General features: G+C 38.4%; 1 protein-coding gene across 1 annotated transcript in view; it reads right to left on the reverse strand.

The window, feature by feature from the left end:
• The window catches only part of UBL3 (ubiquitin like 3), a 46,461-nt gene extending 22,364 nt beyond the window's left edge, over positions 1-24,097 (reverse strand). The window contains exon 1 of the mRNA XM_032219566.1: positions 22,874-24,097. Within this exon, the coding sequence (XP_032075457.1) occupies positions 22,874-22,900 (27 nt within the window). The 5' untranslated portion in view covers positions 22,901-24,097. The remainder of the gene's footprint in view (positions 1-22,873) is intronic.
• Between the last annotated feature and the right edge of the window lie 613 nt (positions 24,098-24,710).

Here is a 24,710-nt window from a genome sequence, read left to right on the forward strand (position 1 = left end):
AGGTGACACGAGGCTGGATCCAGGCGGTTGTTACCGCTTCTCTTCGGGAGGGGTACTTTCCCACCGCGCTTAAGACAGCGGTGGTGAGACCCCTCCTGAAGAAGCCGTCTCTGGATCCAGCTATTCTTAATAACTATCGTCCAGTCTCCAACCTTCCCTTTGTAGGGAAGGTTGTTGAGAAGGTGGTGGCTCTCCAGCTTCAGCGTACCTTGGAGGAAGCTAACTATCTTGACCCCTTCCAGTCTGGCTTCAGACCCGGTTACAGCACAGAAACCGCTTTGGTCGCATTGACTGATGATCTCTGGAGAGCTAGGGATGGAGGCCATGCTTCCATCCTAGTTCTCCTGGACCTCTCAGCGGCTTTCGATACCATCGACCATGGTATCCTTCTGCGACGACTGCGGGAGATAGGGGTGGGCGGCACTGTCTTGCAGTGGTTCTCCTCCTATCTCTCGGACAGGTCGCAGTCGGTGTTAGTGGGGGGGCAGAGATCGTCCCTGAGGCCCCTAACCTATGGGGTGCCGCAGGGGTCGGTCCTATCCCCCCTACTATTTAACATTTACATGAAACCGCTGGGCGAGATCATCCGAAGGCACGGGATAAAATATCACCAATATGCGGACGATACACAATTGTATCTGTCCGCCCCGTGCCAACTCAATGAAGCGGTGGACGTGATGAACCGGGGACTGGAAGCCGTTAAAGACTGGATGAGAGCGAACAAGCTGATACTCAACCCAGACAAGACCGAGTGGCTGTTGTGTTTCCCTCCCAAAAATTTGACCACCATACCATCACTCAGGCTGGGGGGACAAAATTTAAACCCCTCAGAAAGGGCCCGCAACTTGGGAGTCCTCCTGGATTCACAGCTAACTTTTGACCACCATCTCTCAGCTGTGACCAGGGGGGCATTTGCCCAGGTTCGCCTGGTGCGCCAGTTGCGGCCCTACCTGAATCGGGAGGCCCTCACAACAGTCACTCGAGCCCTTGTGATCTCTAGGCTGGAATACTGTAATGTGCTCTACATGGGGCTGCCCTTGAAGAGCATCCGAAGACTTCAGCTAGTCCAGAATGCGGCCGCGCGAGTGATCGTGGGCGCACCACGGTTCGCCCACATAACACCGATCCTCCGTGAGCTGCACTGGCTACCTGTTGGTCTCCGGGTGCACTTCAAGGTCCTACTCACCACCTATAAAGCGCTCCATGGTAGTGGATCTGGCTATTTGAGAGACCGCCTTCTGCCAATTACCTCCCTGCGTCCCACCCGATCGCATAGAGTTGGCCTCCTCCGTATTCCATCCGCCAGTCAGTGCCGACTGGCGACTACTCGGAGGAGAGCCTTCTCTGTTGCGGCTCCGACACTATGGAACAATCTCCCCGTGGAGATCCGTACCCTCACCACCGTCCAGGCCTTCCGTACAGCCCTCAAGAACTGGCTAACCCGTCAGGCCTGGGGATAATCTTATTTCGCCCCTCCCGAATGCTGAGTGAATGTCGAGTTTTATTGTCTAATTTACTTTGTGCACATTTCTTTTTTGTATTGTCCTACACTCCCTTTCCTTTTTGATTGTAAGCCGCCCTGAGTCCCCTCAGGGAAAAGGGCGGCCTATAAATAAATTACAAACAAACAAACAAACAAACAATTTTAAATGGCATCTTCCTGCACCTTTCTGGTTTGCTCACTTTATCTATGAAAATAATTTTGAAGAAAGGCCAAATAACTAATCGGGCAGAATACTACAGTAAACAGAAGGTAAGGATTGAAAATTGGGATATAGTAAAGTGCTATGTTTGAATGAGATCAGGTTTAAGTCCCTCTTCATTTACAGAGCTCACTTATTTTGAGCCAGTTACTATATCTCAGCCCAACCAACCAAATGGGACTGTTCTTATGACTATAAAATATGCCATTTTGAAGTGTTCAGAATAAAGAAAAGATACAAATGTATGATATAAATAAAAATGACAGTACCATGTTATGACGTAACACATATTTTAAGTGACATGAGCCTAGATTGCCAACCACAAATAAAAGTGATTGATTGCCACTACTAAAAATGCATTTCCCCCCTCTGTTCAGGAAACCATTCTGGCTGTTTGCTGGTTAAAAATAATTGCATTCCTGTAGTATTTTTACTGACATCACAGATATAATACCCCCCCCCCAACATAAACATAGTAATAGTTTTTGTAAGAAAAGTTGCCAAGAATCATCATAAAGTTAAAAAGATGAAGTTGACCACAACAAAGAAGACATTTCCAGCTCCAGATATAATGTGAAATGTAAACTGTGTTCAAATGCCTGATGTTGAGAAGAAGTGAGAGAAAGATAGAGGCAACCTGCACTCCACATTATAGAAAATGTGCTTTTGCATAGCAGACACATTTCTAATTTTCTTTTGAAAGATTTAGAATGCCAAAAACTCATGAGATATCTGAATCTAAGTAATCTGAATGATACTGGCTATATTCCAAGAAGATATAGCCACAGTATTATACTAAAAAATGCAAACATTTTCATGGTGAAATCAGAATTAGATTTTACTATAGTCAAAATATTAGCTAATTATTTATGTTGTTATGGGAAGCAATCTGAGCAATTCTCAAGCTAGGAGAAAAATGTTCCAGACAGTTGGCTGCATTTTAGGATTAGGGTTTACATCTTATTTATTTAAATTTATAATCCTATATGTACTTTACTGTATTTAATCAATAGTTGTTCTCATGCAAGTATGTAAACTACTAAGGCAGAAACATGACAATTCAATTCAAACTCGAATTGCCAATTCAAAGCCCTAGTTTTTTTAAAAAACCTTCTAATTCTAAAGCATTCTTATCTCTAGTTAAATGTTTAGGTCAGGGGTCTGCAAACTTAAACATTCGAAGAGCCATTTGGACCTTTTTACCACAGAAAACAAAACACTGAGAGCCACAAAACCTAGGTGGGCATGGCCAATTCAATATCACTCCCACCCAGTCACATGACACCCCCCCAACCACGCCTACCCAGATTTTGTGGCTCCCGGTATTTTCTGTGGGAAATAGGTCTCTCTCTCTCCCTCCAATTTGTTTTTCCCACTCTTTTTCTTTCTTTCTTCCTTCCTTTCTCTCCCCTTCTCTCATTTGTTTCCGTCTCTCATTCTCTCCCTCCAGCTCTCTCATTTCTTTCTTTTTCTTCCCTTTCCTCTCTCTCATTTCTCTTTCTCTTCCTCTCGCTTGTTTTTCTTTTAAATCTCCTTCCTTTCTTTCTCCCCCCATTCTTTACCAGTTGTTTCTCTCTTTTTCCTCTCTCTCATTCTCTGCCTCCATCTTTTTCTCATTTCTTTCTCCCCTTTTCTCTCTCATTTCTCTCTCATATATCTCTGACCTTTCCCTCCCTCCCTCCATCTCTTTCTTTTTCTTTCTTTCTTTGTGTCCCCTTCTCTCCCGTTTCCCCTTTCCCTCGCTCTCATTCTCTCCCTCCAGCTCTCTTTTTCTCTCTCCCCTTCTGTCTCTCATTTGTTTCTCTCTTTCCTCTCTCATTCTCTCTCATATATCTCTCTCGCACCCATGGGATACCTTTCTGGGGCGGAATCATGGCGGTGGCGGCAGTGGCAACTCCTCCCCCCACTGCCACTACTGCATGCTCAGGTGTATAGCCAGCCATGCTGCGCAGGAGAGCCAGAGCTCTTCCCTTCCTGCATCCAGCGCTGCTCCTCCCCATTCCCCCCTTTCCTGAGCCAAAACGAAGGTGATCATGGTTGGTGCTGAGCTGCCTATGAGCTGCTTTGGCAGAGAGCAGGTAGAGCAACCAGGTCGGCAGAAAGCCACAGGAGAGAGCTCAAAGAGCCACATGCAGTTCGGGAGCTGTGGATTGCCAACATCCGGTTTAGGTTATAGTTAATTATCTGGATGTTGTTTATTCTTAAACATAAAATGAATTTTCTATTAATCACACAAGCATGTTGTTGTGTATTTGTTTAATTCTAACCAAAGCAAGCAGGAAAAAAAATCTACTTATTCTATACCTAATCTTTAGTTCAGCTATTTAGTAAGATTTCAAAATACAGGGACAGAGTGTCTATGGAGATTCTCAGTCATCCAGATCATGGTTGTCCCAAAGGTCCTTTCTCAAAAGGCAACTGGACTTTCTTTGTGTTTTTTTGAAGTTGTTTCACTTCTCATCCAAGAAGCATCCTCAGTTCTGATTGAATGCTGGGGAATAGAAGGATTTACATTCTTTGCAGTCATCTGGTTGTTAGCACTTTGAAGGTTGGTCAATAGAGCTTTAAGAGTCATTGAGGCCCTTCGGAGTTTTTCTGTGCCCTCAGGATCACCTGAATCAAAGTGCAAATGGGTGTGGAATCTTCTTGAAACTGCTGAAAGGACTGCACTATAAACAGGAGATAGGTGATGTCGTCCCCCCCCCCCCTCACCATCTGTTGAGAGAAGGCTGTTCAGTTTTAACATAGATTTTTTTTACCCCTCTTTCAAACCAGTGATCCTCTCTAGCCTGTTGGGATATCGGAGGCAGGAAACTTTTAACAATCAGTGCTACCATTTCTTTAAAAAGAAAGGATCATACTGTTTCAGGAAGTGAACATCATGTACATGTGGGAGGATGTGATACTTTGAAAAGATGGTTCGTTTTCTCATTTTTAAAATGACTTTTTAAGTAATGGCGCCCTGATGTGGCCCTCAATGAAATTGAGTTTGACACCCCTCCTCCAGAGCAATCCAATAGCAATATCAAGCAATCACACCTATATCCCAAATGGGCACTACTTTGAGAGCAGGACTCCCCAGATATCAGGGATACACACCAGGTTTGGCTCTCAACCATGAGCTGTGCATGGAAGACTTCTTCTAGGCAACTGTCAGCCCTCCCAGGTAAACTACACAGGAAACATGACTAGATGAACTAACTGTATTTATTGTAAATCTTACAAGTCAGAAAGTGCAAATGTGCTACCACCATTGCTAGATCAGTTAGGGCAAATCCTTCCTAAGTTTTTTCTCTGTTAGGTCACTGGGAGCTCCTGCTTCTCTTGCAAATTGCTTGCTAGACATCTCTTTCCCTCATTCCCCAAATTCATCCACACATTCCATTACACCAACAAACAACAAAAACAACAACCAGAAACCAGGTCCATTGAGGCTGGTGATCTAGTACCAGAAAGAGCATCAGGGAACTTGCTGCAAGATACCAAACCCTCTTTCCCCAAAACTGGATTTTTACTGTCATAATCTCTCTCTCTGCTTGTCACCATCAGACTATTTTTTCTTACTAATTATCAGGCCCCTATTAATCTAGTCTTCTCCACTCTTTAAAGACCCACACTTAGGTATTGCTTGAATTCACATGAAGATGTATGTACACAATGCAAGGCATTGGTGAGTAGCATTTGTAACAAGCAGTAATGTTAATAAAATTTTATTTACTTTCAAATATTGTTATTACAAAAAATAGAATCTGAGTGAAAATACTGTTTGTCTCATTACTGTGCAAGTCTGAAGGAGCTGGTTCTACTTTAGGAGAAATAGTAGCTCAGACATGAATGAAACAAAAAACAAAGAAGTTCTTTTCACAATAGTTTTGTAAACATCAAACATGCATATGTTTAAGATAAAAGACAGAGCTGCCCAATTCCTTGGAACAATACTGTAATAATGGTTTTTGACACAGCTTTTTCATAGTTGTGCATAAAACACTGTAACCTTCTTGCCTTCCATGCATGATTCATTAAGTACTGCATCACAAAAACCAACACTTTTAAACATAGTTAATTGACTGGGCCAATCGATCACTGTTTTACAACAAACATGCAGAGTTGTTTTATTGCTAATTAGTAAATATCGAATCTTTAAATGAACACAATATAATTTAGTCAGGTAGTTACAAGGCCAATAATGTCATTCAGGAACCTTAATACTGGGCCTCCATATTGAGACTGAGTGTTCCATCTTCTACACCAAACTGATCTTTCTCAAACAGAATAGGGAGTATTTGGAACCAATCATTATAAAGCAGTTACTGAACAAGCACTTCTGGACAGAAAAAATAAAATTAATCCTTGAGGCATGCTAATTTTGAAATTAGCATTTAAAGATAAGTATATAACTGAGCAAAGCCAACTAAACTGCAATAATAAACATGTATTAAGAATGCAATTACACCTTATAAAGCATAAATCTAAGAACAGAGGAATGCAGTTGTTATGATAGAACTGCAAGCACTGCTAAAGTTATTTTCTCTAAAATGCTATCTGAAACTACTATCCAAAAATAAAAAAGAGGAAACTTAACAATTTTTTTCTAAGAAAAATCAACACATTTTACTCCATGGAATTAGTTACTAATGTCCCCTTATGGAAGAGGGAGAAAGAACTAAGTGTTATCAGTGAAGCATTAAATCAAAATATTGGCAAGGATACTTAGCTGAAGTCCGAGGGGGTGTGATGGCTCAATGGCTAAAATGCTGAGTTTGTCAGCTAGAGAGCTGACAGCCTGGGTTTGAGACCTGAGCTCCTTGCAATGGGGTGAGCTCTCGTTACTTGCCCCAGAGTTCCTATTCACCGAGCAGTTCTAAAGCATGCAAGTAGATTAATAGGTACCACTTCAGTGGGAAGCTAAGAGTGTTGTATACACTTTTGGCGTGTAGCCATGCTGGCCACATGGCCATGGAAATTGTCTTCAAATAACACTGGGTCCCTCAGCCAAGGAACAGAGATGAGCACTGTGCCCTAGGGTCGGGAAAAACTGATAGGGAAACGTTTACCTTTACTTAGCTTGGTCATTCACAAACCCAATCAAACCCAATTGCTTGACATTCTAGCTGCATCCAAAATATGTAGATTGAAGATCAGAATTTTGGCAAAACTGAATACCAAGCTATTTTATTTTGGAAATATTGATACATGATTCCTCAAACCTTACCTTACTGGTAATACTTCATGCCATCATCAGTCTCCTCTCTTTACACAAAAACTCTCATTTTTTCTTCTCCTCATGGGAATCAATCTCTGCACCAGGATTTCCAAACTGTGAAGTGTCCCTACTTTGGGGAGGTGCAGAGCCCAGGGAATGTGCATAGAACCTTTTAGTTGCACTTTATAATAAATTCATCTTTCCCAAAGTTTCAGTGTATTGTTTTCATTGTTCATTTGTGTTCAATTTTGTGTTTGGATTTTTAAGGGAGATATGCACATTAAGATTATACTAAAGGAAGGTAATGGCAAAAGCTTTCAAATCCCTGCTCTATTCCATGCCCAGAGCTTCATCTGTCCTTATTAAGATGTTCAGATTTCTTCTGCTCTTCTTTGGTGGAGAAGTGAGCAGAAAGAATGACTTTAAATTAAATCCATAATTCAAATTTCAAACTTTAAGATAAAATGTTTCTGGTAATATTAGGAACAATTAATTTTTTTTGTAAGTTGCATAGTGTCATTTTGATTGTATTGGATTATAAGAAATGAGAAACCATCTTTTTATAACTGCCTTTATACAATAAATTGTAAACATACAATGCGTACATTATTTTTCAAATGTAAAATTGATCACAGATATGTTGTATTTACAAATTTATACTGCTCTTCATAAAAAACCAGCAACTATCTGAAATGCATAACACTAACCCAATATAAAAATTAGTTTCCCTTAATTATATAAACTATTTTACAATACAGAATTGTTTCCAAAATTGCTCATTATATATTAAAGTTGAAAGAATGTTTTTAAAAGAGTAATCATAAAATCAATAATTTTATAATTAATAATAAATTATCAAATAATTGTTTTAATAAACATTATATTCATTTTATTTTTAGAGTAAGATAATCTTATGCTTCTGAAATTATTCTGTTCTGGCCTTAAAAACAATATCCACAGGGTTGTCAGCAAACCTCAATTTAAAATGAATTACAGCTTTTTAAAAAGTTCAGAGTAAGTTCATAGTTCAGTGATAGAGCTCAAGTTCTATATTCAACATCCATTATTGCAATTAAGGAATTTTAATTATTATAGCCTGGAAATACTTCCGTTTGGAATCTTAAGGATTAATGCTAGAGTAGAAAACATTCAGGAACCGATTTAGTATTTCATTTGGATAAATTAACTTTATTAGAGTACCAGTAAAAATTTTACACTGTGGGTTAAGATTTCCCACAAAATTGCAATTCAGAGGGAATTATAAATTGTCATTAAACATTATCAAATTTCTGAAGAGTACTATCAAAACTCACTCGATCCTTTCCTGGATAAGCTCACAGCAAAGCTTGAGAAGCAAGTGGTTTATTTACTTCTTGCTGAGCCCTAATCCCCTCTGAAAGAATTACTTTTCTTCAGGGTAGATTATTCCAAGTTCATATATCATTTTCAGGGTCAAAGTTCTCAAAGTTCAGCATTCCTAGAGTATTTCTAGGCTAGGTGGGTAACATATAATTTAAATAAATAAATTCTTATATTGAATAGCATTATTAAATACATATAGGAAAACTGTGGAACTGTTTTCTTTGAAATATGTATTAGGCAAGAACAGAGAATGAGGTGGCTGGATGGAGTTACCGAAGCAGTAGGCATGAGCATAAATGGACTTCAGAGGATGGTAGAGGCTAGGAAGGCCTGGAGGAACATTGTCATGGGGTCACGAATGGGTCAGACACGACTTCGCAACTAGCAAATGTTTTTCAGAATGAAGGTCATTTTCTTTATGTTGTATAATAGGAGCCTTACTCCAAAAATTAATTGGGATTGGAATAAAGAAATAGGGAGGGCAAGAGCTTAATATGATTATTCCTAATGCATTTCTCCTTCTAAATACAACTCAGTGGCCATTTTGGAAGTTCTGTTGGTATCAGAACCAAGGCTTTCTGGGGATAGATACAGCCTTTATGATCTATGCATAGTTTTTCCAATTGGACACATTACCAGGATGATTAATTCAGAATAAACATATTATTCACTCTAATCCTATGTAAAATAACGTAAGTATTTGGGGACATAATTTCAACAGCTGAGGAATTGAACATAGTGCACATATTCTCATTACCCTTGCATCAAAATATGTTGAAATGAAAACAGTCACTATCATATGAATTTAATATTCTGGGTATAAGAAGTAAAACCCAATGCAATGCTACATAAGTGCATAAATAGCAAGACGGTATATAACAAATCAGTAGTCATTATCTTAACAAATTTAACTACATGCTCTATCATTTACACTAAAAAGTGCTATGCAATCGAATTTATATGCTCTCCAATAATAATCTTATTGGATAAGATCCAGTAATTGGATACATAATCCAGACCAAAGCTCAGATGTAATAAATACAGAGTCCTCACTTAACAACCCTAATTGGGACCAGAAACTCTGCCACTAAGCAAAGTAATAATTAAATGGGAAATAATTTGACTGTGACAGAGCTTTCCAATCAGAAAGAGACAACCTAATTCCACTTTTTTGGCTTTTTAGAGCCTATTAAGCACTCCCCTTCCTTTGGAATGCTTAAGTGCCTGCTTACTGTTTTGTATACATTGAAAGCAATATAATCATGCTGCAGCCCTGGACTGGGAGTCATAGATATGCCAAACAGCTTATTCACTTGAAATCCCTTTGGCTTCAATCTCTCCACTCTGTATGAGGGTGCAATTTTTCCTCTGCCTAATTATTTCCCACTGCTAGCAAGGAAGAGTCAGACAAAGGAGAGATTGCCTACAGAAATCGGTAACTTTTTTCTTTCTTTCCCTAGTCTCACAGAGCAGAGAGAAATTGCAGAGAAAGTGATTTCAAGAGAGTAAGCTTTTTTACACATCAAGAGCAATGTGACTTCACCAGCAGCAGGACAAAGTCAGGGAAGAATAAGGGAGATTGGAGAGAAAGAGAGTTCAAAAGAGCACTGTAAACACCCTGTCCAAGGCAAGAGTCCGTATACCATCCAGACAAATGCATGAAAACAAGATATGAAGACAAGATGGAAAAGAAACAAGAGCAATATCAAAATTGCCTAGATCTGCAGATGACGCTATAGGACTAGAGCAGATGTGTCAAACTCAAGGCCCGGGGCCCAGATCTGGTCTGCGGGGTGTTTAGATCTTGCCTGTGGGGTCACCCTGGAAACAGCCCATGGTGCCTGTGCCAGCAAAAATGGAACTCAGGACAGCTCCCTGCGGCCCACCTGAGCTCCATCTTCGCTGGCAGAGGGTTGCAGGAGGCCATTGCAGCTAAAAATGCAGCTCACAAGGGCTGCAGGCGGCACTCCCCAGCTTTGTTTTCGCTGGCAGAGGGTTGCAGGAGGCCGTTGCAGCTGAAAACAGAGCTTGGGAACCCGTTTTCGTTGGCAGAGTGCTCAGGCCACCACAGGAATCCTCGACATGAGTGATGTCGAGTTGGCCATGCCCACCCTGGCCATATCCACCCCAACCCCCCCAAGGTCAAACACAACCTGACGCGGTCCTCAATGCAATTGAGTTTGACACCTCTGGACTAGAGTAAAAGAAAGAGGAGATATTATATTATGTAAAATATACAATAATATATAAAACATAAACTACAAATTAATAAAACCCCAAATATAGTGCACAGAATCCCAAAAGCCCTGTAGAAAATCTCTTTTCTCAGCTTTTTCTAGAAAGCAAGCAAATTCACAGACAGATAAAATATCCAGGAGGATCTACAGTAGCTCCATCAAAAATAATGCTTCTGGAAAATTTAAATAGAATTCTATTAAAGATATCCAAGGCATAGATTCCAACAACTATTCTGTTAACAGAATTTATCTTTATATTAAATTTGTATTAGTTTTGGAAAAAGTGTTTTAAGCAAATGGAAAATTAGAAAAATCTAATATTTTTAGTATCTTTTACAGATACAGGATATATAAAAATATCTTAGAATCATGCTAATCCATAAGCAAACAGTTTTTGATTATTTATTTAAAGTAAATATGTTGTTCAAACATAGTAAGCAAGCTACAAGCATTCACATATAACCAGAGTATGCAACAATAGCTTATTTTAGATTTTGTTTTGGCCACCTCTGGAACAAAAGTACTTATCTCTAAATAAACTGAATGGATGTTTCGCTAATTGTATCACCCAGGTGACATTCAAAACAATCACAACCTTCTGCATTTTTGTTAATTAAGTTTTATGGCTTAGTGTAACTTGAACATAGATTCAAAAAATGTTTATATAGCTTATTACACTTTTGTACATATTTATATCATGCTTGAAGTTTAAATTTGAAAGTTTGGTTGATTTAAACATTTAAAACTGTGAATTAATTAGTAATTTTGTCACAAAATATAAGATTGAATTCTTATCCCTCATAGCTTACTTACATAGATTAATCAGTTTCCTTAGTTAAATAGAGAATTAATGCCATTAATTCAAAAATGCAAGTTTCCATGAAGTAGCCTGCCATGCTTATTTTCAGCTGCTCTGGCATTTTTATGGATTTGACAAGCAGAATCACAAGACCAAGAGGGATTCCTTCCAACTCCAAAACTTGTAGCCAGCAGATCAATCCATTCCATGTTTCCAATTTAGTCTCTATAGCAATATATGAAATGCTGCCCAGACTATTTATTTATCACAATAAACAAGAGCGCACACAAGCTAAGAAAGCATCAGTCACTTTTCCTTGTATTGTGAAAATTGGAAGACCTTCTCTCCAACCCCCATCTTTAACGCAGTAATAAATGCTGCTCTTATAAAATGCTCTCTCTTTAGTTTAGAAGTCATAGCAATCTCATTAAGAAAAATCTTCCTCTTACATAGCTTTATAGATCATTTTGGAGTAAATTATTAACATTTACATCATATATAATTTAAATTAACAATATGGAGTATATTATTATCGTGCCATGAGCATTTTTAATTCATGCACTCCATAAACCTTTAGTATTTTTCTAAATTCTTTGGTGAAAAAAACATAATAAAAGACTAAGAAGAAAACAAGGGAAAAAAATAACCACCACCACCACCTCAAAAAATCCCTCACATTCTTCCTAGATTCTTCTTGTGTTGTCTTCTACTCATAAAACCAATGCTATCTAGAAAGTCATATTTAATATAATGTTAGACAAGATGACGCATTGGGTCAGCTTTTCAGAAACATTTATTTCCTTATCAGATCTCTCAATGCTTTCAACAATGGTAGATTTTCTAGTGAACTGCCTTCAATGGAACTGTTCTTAAAATTTGTGGAGATATTTAGAGGTGTGTCTGCCTTAAAAGTAGACCATGCTGAATTATATAGCACAAATAAACATCACCAGCTGACCACAACAAGTGTTTTATAACACTTTATAATATGCCATAAATGTCTTTGTAATAATTTTTTATGTGATAAAATGTTTTATAAAATTTGCCATTTTCAATTCTACAGGACTCTTAGTCCCTGATTTTGGATGCATTCTGTGCATTTTAGCTCTTGGTTCAAAACATTTTATACTACAATACACCTTTTCACTCAGTTTAAAGGTTACACACAAACAGGAGAGTTTTAATGGTACATTGAATTCCATATTTAGCAACTGTGGATTAAACATCAATCTTTTCAATGAACAATGTTCTTTTCAACTGATACCTAACTTGAATTCACTACACATCATGACCAAAGTAATTTCTACCTTATTGGATTACCAAAACCATATTTATTTCTGGGGCCACATTAATTTGAATATTTAAGTAACAAAAAAAAATGCTTCGCTATCTATAGTAAATAGCTACCAAATTGTACTTTTATGAAAAAATAGGCTACTTCTGGTAAGTAAAAAAAGGAATAGGACAAGCCTTTGTAAAATAATTTTAAAAGGTCTCCAAGCAGTAACATACTGCCAAGAACTCAAAGTGCAAGAAAGACAATGCCATTGATTATTTTCATACTTAATATTTTAATTCAATATTGCAATTTAACAATCTAATTAGTTCTTTAATATCTACTCCTTCTATACTGACTAAAATAGCTTACACTATTTCAAAAACATAAAGTAGTCACCATGGGATGATTCTCTGATGATACCAGTGGTGGGATTCAAAAAAAATTACTACCAGTTCTGTGGGTGTGGCTTGGTGGGAGTGGCGTGGTGGGCATGGCTTGGTTGGTATGGCAGGGAAAGGATACTGTAAAATCTCCATTCCCACCACACTCCAGGGGAAGGTTACTGCAAAATCCCTATTTGCTCCCAATCAGCTGGGACTCGGGAGGCAGAGAATAGATGAGGGTGAGGCCAGTCAGAGGTTGTATTTACCAGTTCTCTGAACTACTCAAAATTTTGGCTACCGTTTCTCCAGAACTGGTCAGAACTTGCTGAATATCACCTCTGGATGAAACCCAGCTTTACATCATGTTAAAGATCCCACCCTCCAAAGAATGTCATCTAAAAGGATCCAGGAAAATAACTTTTTCTGCTGTGTGCCCATTAAAGTATCAACTTAGACTGACCCTGGTGACCTTTAGGAAAGCCCTTGAAGACATGGCTTTGCCATTGAGCTTTCCTCTAGAGGTAGAAGGGAGTTTTTGTTATGAACATTGTATTATGAAAATATTGAATGTGATGTAGTTTTGGGCTTTGCTGCGGATTATGGTTAATTTTTGTTACAATATGGTTTATTAATGGATTTATGTCTCTATATTTAATTTAGTTGTTTTTAACTGTGAACCAGCCAGAGTCACTCAGATGAGATGGGCATACAAATCAAATCAATACATAATGGTCCTACTATGCTAGTATTTTAACACAGTACTATAATATTTACTCAAAAATATGGAAATATTCACCCAACTCATTCTGCTAAAATTATGTCTTACATTTTCTATTTTCCTCCCAAATTACTCTTAATATATTGGGAGGGAGGGAGGGAGGGAGAGTGGTGACACAAGAAGTAAGATTGTGATTTCTGTCAACTACTACTACCAGTCTCACAACAATGTAACTCTTCTTAGACAGAGTAGAACTTGTTTTACAACATTTTTTCCTACCCTCTCCTTGACCTTATTTTTTTTTACTTGCATTCCTCATGAGCTGCAAAGGTACATGTGCAGTCACCAGACTTCTTTAAAAAATATAACTTTGAACAGCAGCAACACTTCACTTCTGTAATGGCAATACTCACATGTTTACATATAAAATACATAGAATCCTTCAAGCATTGTTTTCTTGTTAGTGTTCTACAATGTACTAAACTATGGCACTTCGTTTTGTTCTAACACAGCAGGCATTATATTGTATTCATCGACAAGTGCCATATTATGTAACAATTTTTAGAGTGCCAACATCACAGGGATTGGATGGTGTAAACATTAACTTTAAAAAATTCTACCATGGCAAATGTCCTACCCCACCAATAAACAAGCAACTAACATAATACATGAAAAAGATTGTCATTCAGCACCATCAGCTAGGTGTCATGCCTCAAAGATCTACTTACAAAGGAATGTTTAAGTGTTTCTTTGAATGCCAAGAGTAAAGAGGCCAAGCATATTTTTGGAGGCAACAGAATGTTGAGACAGTAATGTACTCTGGCTTAAGTGTGCCTTACTTTTTGCTGGGTTGGAACTTAGAGCAAGTCGTCTGCAGTTGACTAGACAGGTTGAACAAATTCATTCTGAACAAGTCAGATCTAATGTAGTCTCATACCATGCCAAGTAGGCTTGCACCCCGCCAAGTAAAGTCTCAAAGGTGCTTTTTCATTTCATTTTCAAGTAAAGCTTCATAAAAGAAAACCAGCAGTAACCTGTCCCCAGAAACCGACTGATAATAGCAACCCTAAAACTGGGATTATTCTACTGTAGAGGGTGTAGTCCGCTGGTTACTCTGTACCAATTCTAGTTTCTGGGTCATCTTCAAAGACAACCCTATGTAGAAAAGTTCTTGCCACAAAGAAGAGGGAGTCAAGTTATTCTCCAAAGCACATGAGGGCAGGACAAGAAGCAATGGATGGAAAATAATCAAGGAGAGAAGCAACCTAGAACTAAGAAGACATTTTCTGAAAGTTAGAACAATTAACCAGTGGAACAACTTACCTCCAGAAGTTGTGTATGGTCCAACATTGGAAGTTTTTAAGAAGAGATTGGACAACCATTTGTCTGAAATGGTATAGGGTTTCTGGCCTGAGCAAGGTGTTGGACTAGAAGACCTCCAAGGTCCCTTCCAAATATTATTCTATTCTATTCTAGAACACACTGCACATCAACCAAGTGGTAATGTAGGTATAATCATTGTTGCCAAGAGCTCCAGATTCAGACAGAACTATATCTACATATCAACCAAACCTAAGCAATCCTCGCACCATCCCGTTATGGCTTCCACTTGCTGTTCACATAGAAATCACAATGCCAGGAAGCCCTAATAACACAGGCATGCTGTTTTGGGGAGCATGGCATCCCCTAGAGCAGCAGTCCCCAACCTTTATGGCTTGGCAGCCTAGCTGGGGAGAGAGAGAGGAGCTGGGCTGTGCGAGCAGTGGGCTGATGTGAACACATACATAGCCCAACTTGCACTAGCGGCAGGCCAACAAGCATGTGTGTGCAGCTCCAACTTGCACAAGTCAAGCTGCGCACACGTGCATGCAAGCCATTGCATGGCCCAATTCCAAATAGGTCACAGCCCAGTGGTGGGCCATGGCTCGGGAGTTGGGGACTCTTGACCTAGATCTAATACCAAAACTGATGTTTCTGGGAACCCAGCCTAGGGCTAAAGACTTCAACCCCACTCGAATGGTATGACTGTTGTGCTTTTTTTTAACGGTGTATGGTCTTCATGTTTGTAACTTGTCTGTTCTCCCCTTCCCTTGAATTGTGAGCCGCCCTGAGTCCCCCCAGGGAAAAGGGCGGCATACAATTAAAGTAAAATCAAATCAAATCAGTATGAACAGCAATTTTGTCTTCCTTGGATTTAATCAGAGCTCAGTTTGTCTTCCACTAACCCCAACATTTAAAGATTAGGTATAGCTATCTATGCCTTTGCAAAGCTAGAAGCTTCAGTATAGCTACTACCAAAAACCTAGAAGAATTTAAATACAAACACCACCACAATAGGCTCAAATTTGTTTTAAAGACAAGATATCCTGAACTGCTTGCTGATAATTGTTTTATACAGGTATGTCTCAGTGAAATTACTTGCAGAAATAACTTTTCCAATGTGAATTCAATAGAGTTTAGAAGTCACAATGGTATTTAATAGCTTCATTATTAACACATCAGGAAGGAAATAGCACAGATGGAACACATAGTTACACTTTTCCCATTGGTGAACCCCCAAAAAAATAAAAAACACAAACATGTCTATTTAAAGATTATGTTCATGCATCAGTATATTTGACATCATTTGCTAAATCATTAGCAGAACATCTCTCAATAGCACACTGCTAACAGAAACTCCCTGTAGCTGACGCAAATTCTCAAAGAGCCCAAGGCAATATCTGATTATGTCACTGTTGATATTTTATTCTTCTTCCAATACCAACTGGCACTGTTCAAACTAAGTTTTACGTACAATAAATACAGTATCATAAGCATTACTGTCTTTTTAAAAAGCCAATCTTCTAATTTACTTATATTGACAATTATTTTCTTAATCATGGTAGTTCTGCTTAGGAAACAGCAGCAGTTCTGCAACTACAGTGGCTTAATCACATTTTGACAGTAGCATATTTGTACATTTAGGGGCTGACCAACAAAAACAGGAACAGAAACATGTATCTGACACTTTAGCAATTATGACCGAAATGGAAAATTAAGACTCAGGTCTTGCATGAATGTGGCCCAAATGTTCAGAAGAATATTTTAATTGGGGCAACTATTCAAACTGATAAACAAGAAATTCATATATCAGTTGACAGAACGTAGTGTCATAAAGGTGATACTAGATAAAGTGCTAAAGACTCTCACAGATCAAATTCATCTCCTGTGACTTTCCTGACCTTCAGCTGGTCCAAAATGAAGATGTGTAGGCAAAGATGGGCATGCCTCAATATGCCCATGTAACATCTCTGTTTCACAAACTGCACTAATTGCCAGTTTGTGCCTGGGTGAAAATCAAGGTGTTGGCCACTATTTCTAAACCTCTACATGGCATAAGTCCTAGTTATTTGAGAGACCACTTCTCTTTCATAGTATCTGCCTAACTGGTTCAATCAGGCAGAATTGGCATACTCCAGGTTCCATTGATTAAGCAATTCCACCTACTGGGCCCCTAGGCCTTATCTGTAGTAGTTCCTGCCCTATGGATTGAAGCTACTCCTGAAATTTGAACAGTTTCTATCCTACTAGGATTTCAAAGGGCCTTAAAGACTTTTTCAGTCCTCTGAGAGGATGATTGATGTCCCTTTCTTCCTTTTTTGACCTCTCTACCATTTTGTTCCTTTGTCTTATGCTTTTATAAGAGCCGAGGTGGCGCAGTGGTTAGAGTGCAGTACTGCAGCCACTTCAGCTGACTGTTAGCTGCAGTTCGGCGGTTCAAATCTCACCGGCTCAGGGTTGACTCAGCCTTCCATCCTTCCGAGGTGGGTAAAATGAGGACCCAGACTGTGGGGGCAATATGCTGACTCTGTAAACCGCTTACAGAGGACTGAAAACCCTATGAAGCGGTATATAAGTCTAACTGCTATTGCTATTGCTATTTCGGTATTGCTCTGTTTATTAAATGTTTTAACAACTGTAAACAGACCAGAATTTCTGGAAGTTGGGTTGCATATACATTTAATAAATTACTATTTATATTACTATTATATTGTTATGATTACAAAAATTGGTTGCTATTGTTTCTTCAAAGTTATTTTTTCAACTTCTCACCTAGCCTATAGCTGTAGGATGAAGTCCAAGGAATCTCTTATCAAGGAATTAATCAAATTCAGCCATGCTGTTTTTCTCAAGATTATCCACAGTAACATAGATGCTTCAACTAAAGGCTTAAAAGGAGTCAAAAATATTAATAACATGTTCTGGGTATATCACTGTGTAACAGATGCTTCCAATCTGCAACAAACATATCTTTGGTCATCACAAAACATGTTGTGAAATTAAACTGAATTCTTGTTTGAATTTATAGTTTCTTAACTTTCAAATAAATTTCCTTACACTTTAGCTATATATTCAGAATATAAGCTTATGGTGAAATCATACTTTTAAAATTAATTTCACCTGGAATTAGTAAACAGTTAAGTATATTAACATTTTAACTATTATTTAATTGCACTGAATTGCTTTAGCATCTCTTCAACTAATCCAATTAATTATTTCAATTTATAGGTCCACCAATCTCAAATACATGCTTGATAACAATTAAAAATCATATAAAAGTCCAGAAAGCAATATTGTAGAAAACACATTAAAAACATATAGCAGAATTAACAGCCAAGATATAAGAAATCAATAGCAATCAATTAACCCTCTACAAACTCCACTACACAGCTACAGAATCATATCTTATGAAAAGCCTGCAGCATCGGATTCAATCTAATCTCTGGGGAGATGATGTTTCAAAGGAGAGTGCCATGATAGAAAAGAGTCTCATCTTGGCTCCACTAGGTGATATTTCCTGACAAGTATACCTCTTTTGTCAGACCTAAAGGGACAGGTATAATTAGAGATGAGGTGCCTCAAATAGACCAATATCCCATATATCAGTTTGCTCTGCCACAATAGCAGTTGCCAAGAAAATAGCATGGAACATATCTATTTAGTCACTCAAAATGAAACTCAAATTAAGAAAGACTTGATTTTACTTAAGTTTTTATTACTTAATATATTTATATTCCTTAAATAGTCTCAGAAGATTAATTCATGTGAAAAAGTAGCATACTGTTGCAGTAGTTTTATAGAGAATATGGGATCAACAGAGAGAACTGTATTACTAATCTTCTCAATTTTATACGTAACTAAATTAAAACATGTTGTTCAGTCCCATATATTTCTAAATCTTAAGAACCCTATTATTTTTCATAGAATGTTGACTATATCATTTAAGTGTCTGGAAATATACCTAGGCAAAGAAAATGGCACATATGCACCATAATGAAGGTCTTTTAACACAAAACAGAAAGAATCCAACATACATATTAGGCCTTAGTCTTTAACAATTTTCCTTCATCAGCTATACAGAAGTTTGGCATGTCTGGAATGTGTAGAAAACATGATTATATTAATCAGGAAATAGAGAACAATTTTGTTAATACCTTTAACTAAAATATTTAGGAAATAGATTATGCAGTTGAAGTATTCATGCGTTTTCAGACACATGAAAACATCAAAGTTTCAAAATAATGAAGGTATTTCAAACATATTAGTTAAAAATCAATTACTGTAGTTTCATAGGAGAAAAAAATATTTATAGGTGGTCCACATTTAATGATTGTTCAGCAATCACTGCAACTTACAATGGCATTGAACAAATGATATTTACAACTGGTTCCTTGGAATTCTGGCCATTATAGTGTCCGCATGTTCACGATCTGGATATTTGGTTCATGATTACAACATTAGAGTGAAGCATGTCACACGATCATAATTTAAGTCTTTCCCTGCTGGCTTCCCATAGCCAACAGCAAAGCTGGCAGGAAATCAGAAGCAGCAAAGTTGTTGTGAGGACCTTGCATAATGATAGCAATCAGGAATGCCGGAACTGTCATCAGAAAGCAATGCACATGCTGTCACATTTTACTACCACACAGCTCTGGTCCCAATTGCTGTCATAAATCTATAATCACCCCATCCCTATTTATTGTACTTTGAATGCATTGGACACAGTTTTCATCCAGACATCATTACAACATTCAATTTAAAAAAATCCACTACATCTGAAGAAATTTAGATAAATATAACAAAATAATGTAATTTTAAATGCTGTATGTGTTATGTGTCAATTTATGTTATGGCACATAACAATGGCATTGTTAAATACTAAATGACTGGAAATGTTTTACTTATGAATTTAATTGACATTTGTTAAGACAAAATGTTATTCTAATTATGAAATAACATTAGGAGTAGGTAGAATCAGCTGCTGTTTATTTTAAAAAACCACACACATAACAACAATCTTATAAAGTGGGTTGGGCTACTGGTCTTAACTGCCCTGGTTCTAAGTTCTTCAATAGCTTCTACTTCCATGATATCATAGTTCTTATATGTGTGCATTAACATACCACACTTTGCTCCAATGCTCCTAACAAGATTAATATTCAAGTCTCATATACGAACTGGAAAACCAAACAAAAGAAGTACAACTGCTGTTTTGCAAAATGTATTCTGTAAGCAAACTTTGTCCATGTAAAAAAAAGTAACATTTTATGTAACTAGTTTTTTTAATATAAGAATATACGTTTTTGAATATATATGTTTTTGAGTAGAAGTGCCACAGATTGAAATACAGAAACTATTCAATTCTTGGAAGCAATTTGCTTAAGAACCAATTGTTTCAGTAAAAACTTCTATTAAGGTTTTTAAAAATAAAATACAATGGACAAGGAATATTAATTTCAAATCATGTCTGGACAATTCCTAATCATTCCATAGCTTTATTCTGGTAATTTTAAGAACCAGTTATGTGAACTGCTACATAGTTGCAAATATATATGGTCATTTTATATAAAGCCCATCCTGGATGCTCAGATATAACAGAGCAAAAGACAATGAAGCAGAATAAATTTCTAATATATTTTAATGAAGGTTCATTAAAAGTGAAACAGTTTAAGTTCTACATTTCAATTATAACACTTAGGAACGTGGAAAAACATGTACAATTTCATGTACAGAACAGATGATTTTGGCTGGCTTATACCCAATATGAAACATGTGTTTTTGGTCTGGATATGGAATGAAGCAGGGTCGTTTTGTTCCAGATACAGAGTAAAGTGCTATTTGTTCCAGACTGAAGAGTTTCAGTGGAAGAAATGTGGAGGAAAATGCCAAAGCTGAAGATTTTATTTAGTGATGGCAACTGAGAGAGGGCAGGAGAGGAAAAGATACCAGAAAGGATAAAAGTGAGCAGTCTGGCCTATGGGAACTGAGACCATTTGGAAGTGGGTGTAGTATAGGCCATCTGGAGAAAATAAGAGAGGCACAAGGTATCCTTGTTTCCGAAGGAGGAGAGAAAGGAAGAAGTGGACACCAGCTTTGCCCTATCCACCCTACAAAAATCACTCTGAGATTGTTGTAGGACAGGTTTCAGCTGCAGCACAAAACAAAAACATTCAAAGTTGTTTCTGCCAACAGCAACCAATCCATCCATAATGGTTCATCAAAATACCCAGAATATGAGGGCTGTGCTTTAAGTGTAAAACAAAACACGTTTTACAATCTATGCACACTCCTAAGACATTATATAGAAGGATATGATTTAATTATCCAGCCTACTAAATAGTGCTTCTCATGCAATAATTGACATCCATTCAGAATTAAATTCCAGCAAAATACAATGTCAAAAATACCAGATGGATAACATTAACTGCTGTATATTTATTATTATCTTCATATAGGGGGTATTTTTCAAATCCATCACACAATTTCAAGAAGCATTGTTAGAAAAAATGTATATTATAATGAAAGACAAGGTGCCACAGTGTTGCAAAGAAAATCAAATAAAAAACAGTTCAAAGTTGAAATCAACATGATTTTCTGTCCTTTTTCTCGAATACTTTGCTCAGCTACTTTAAGCAAAAGTTTGAAGCTGTGGTACAACCTTTATTATAGTAGTGACTTGGTCACAAATTACTGTTTTCCTTCTCTGGAAAGCCAAAAACAACCTCCTACCAAGCCTGAACTGAAGTTTTAAAAGCTGAGGTTTGTATGCATATACATAGCACATACAGAATACTAATGGCCCAAAGCAATTACTATTTTTTTAACAGAATCACATAAGTAGTAAAAAAAAATCATTACTGTATGCTTTGCATATGAAACCAAAAATATTTCTTTAATGCCAAAAAGGAATCAAGTTAATAATGTATCAAAGTTTAGAAATAATTCAGATTCAAACATGTTTATTCATAAGAATACCTGTAGGTGGTACTCTCTAAAGTATATAATTTTGCTTCCTTTTGTCCAGAATATATTCTGATCACTAATTCAGCACTTTATTAGCATAATATCTAATATTACCTCAGAAGGACATGGCTCGAAAGAGAAGAGTTTCTAGAATGTTTTGTTGCAACCAATACACTGTATTAAATTATAGCCTTTTGAGGTTATTAAATACTGTAATTAGATTCAAATAATAAAATTATAACAGGAAAAAAGGTACCAAAATGTTGATTAATTCAAATAAAATAAGCCCAATGAAAATATAATTTTGTTTCATTTATACTTGTGCTCAAGTTAAATCTCAAATATTTATAAAAAGTTAAATAGTAAAAGAAGGTAGATGATTAATTCTACTATACTGAAAGTAGGATGCTTCTTCCTTTCAGATCTGTTAGGAAGAACCAGTGTAGTACGGTACAGAACTGGGCAGATCCAGATTCAAGTTCACCCCCATCAAAGGAAATTGGGTAACTTTGGGCCAATTACTCATTCACAACTCATCCTGGATCACAGGATCATTGATTTGTTGTAAAAATAAATGAAAATGAAATGAAGGGAAACCCCTGTGTAAGCAATCTTGAACTCCTGGAGAAAAGGCTGTGAATGAACTTAATAAATACTAAGTGGATTCTACCCACAAAAGCTTATATTATAATAATCTGGCCTTTGATATACAAAAACACTTCTTGCTGCAACACAAACCAATTTTCTGAAAATCAGTTCTTTGCATTTCTGGATTCTACCCACAAAAGCTTATATTATAATAATCTGGCCTTTGATATACAAAAACACTTCTTGCTGCAACACAAACCAATTTTCTGAAAATCAGTTCTTTGCATTTCTGGAATTAAAAGTCAAATCCAAACTTACCATATCAGATGGAACACTGCTAGACATCTTGATAACTACGCTGTCGGTTTCAAGAAACAAATAAGGTAAAAAGCCAGCCAAAACAACACAGGTACAGTAAAAAGATCTTCCAGCTAACCAATCTTTGGTTTGTTCCTGGTAAGTTGTGTGCGTTTGCTTCCTTCAATAAAAGCACCTGACCCCGCAGCAAGGAAACTGACAAAAGAATCCAATTGGTATTTTTTTTTTCAAAAAAAAAAAGGCTGGATCGGAGAGGAACCCACCGGGAAACCAGAGACAGCAACGGATTCCTGTCAACAGAAGCCCGAACACCAGTTGTGCCAGATAGACCAGGCAAAAACACACAACAACAACATGAATTGTGTAGGAGCGCTTTTTCTTCCTCTCTTGCTCTTCCTCTCCAGCCTAGACCAATAATGAATGACGAGGATGATTCAGAGGATAGTTCTGTACCCGAGTCACCTTCTCATTAAAAAGGAGAGAGGGGGAAAAAATAATAAGCGACAGGCACTCAACGAAGTAAATAAAGCAGCGACCGTCCTTCTTTCCCCGAGGCCAAAGTTCTTTGGGGGGCGGGCGGAAGGGGGGGGGCTGCTCTCGTCCGATCCTCAGCAAGTGAAAGTGGGCTGGGGGGGGCACTTCTCTTCCTTGGAAAGGCGTGCTTCCTTACAGCATTTACAAGGCTGGGTTAAAGATATACGTATTAAAAAATAAGCCGGGGAAGACGGGAGGGAGGGAAGGGACAAAGAAATGTTACCCTCCCCCCTCAAACTGCAGCAGCAGCAGCAGCAGCTCAAGGGGGGATTTAAACTGCAGTTGCCTCTCGCAGCAGCAGCAGCCCTCGCCGCCCCCTCCGCCTCAAGTTTCGGCTTTCATCGCCCCCGCCGGTTCGTTTCTCCACAGTTCCTTCTCCGCCTCTTCTTCCTCCCCCTGCGGGGTCTCCCTCAGCAGCAAGACGGTTAACGGAAGCCCCCCACAACCGAGGTGGAGGAGCGGCTCCTTCTCCTCTAGCCAGCCAGGGAGCCCGTTGAACGAAAGAAGGGCCCGGGGTACGGCTTTCTCCGGCGCGCTTTCCGCTCCTCGGTATCCTTCACCGCCTGCCGCCGCTACTCCCGCAGCCGCCTCTTGTCATCTTCCCTTCCAGCCAACATGGCGTCTACGCCGAGCGGAGAAAAGGGGACACAGCAGGGGAAAGACGGACCCGACGCCCCTATCCCCCCCCCCTCCACTCGGCTTAGGCTCCGCCTCCGGATCGCTATTCGGTGACCGCGTCAAGTGCGGCCCCGCCTACTCATTATGGACGTGAGCGGCCGACGCCGCGCGCGCGGGGCATCCTAGGAAGTGTAGTTCTGAAGCTTCGGAAGTGTTAAGAAACCGCGGCCGCCTTTTCATCGCGCTGCAACTTTGGCTCTGGCCGCTGTTTGCCGTTGTGGCAACTCCGCCTTCGAACTTAAAGGCTTGGAAATTCCCTGCTAGAGTCAAAAGTGTATTATGTGTTTTTGGGGGAGGGGGGGAAGATTCGGTTTGACTGGTTTCAGTCATAGGACCAAACACATTTGGTTTCTCTCCATTCCAGGAATCTGACACATACGTGCAAATCAAACAAACAGACCAAAGACGAGAGTTAGATTAACAGAGTTGAAAGAGACCTTGTAGGAGGTCATCTAGTCCAACCCCCCCCCGCCCCCAAGCAGGAGAAAAAGAAACATTTCATTAACGCTCCAGGATCAAGGAGCTACAAACCGAGGCGATAACCGTTTCAGGCAACCGGAAAAATCAAAACAGTCGGGATTGATACCCGAACTCAGTGTCAGTTCAAAGAAGAGGATTCCCAAAC

The sequence above is a fragment of the Thamnophis elegans genome, chromosome 6 (assembly GCF_009769535.1).
Source record: "Thamnophis elegans isolate rThaEle1 chromosome 6, rThaEle1.pri, whole genome shotgun sequence".
Taxonomy (NCBI): Eukaryota; Metazoa; Chordata; class Lepidosauria; order Squamata; family Colubridae; genus Thamnophis; species Thamnophis elegans.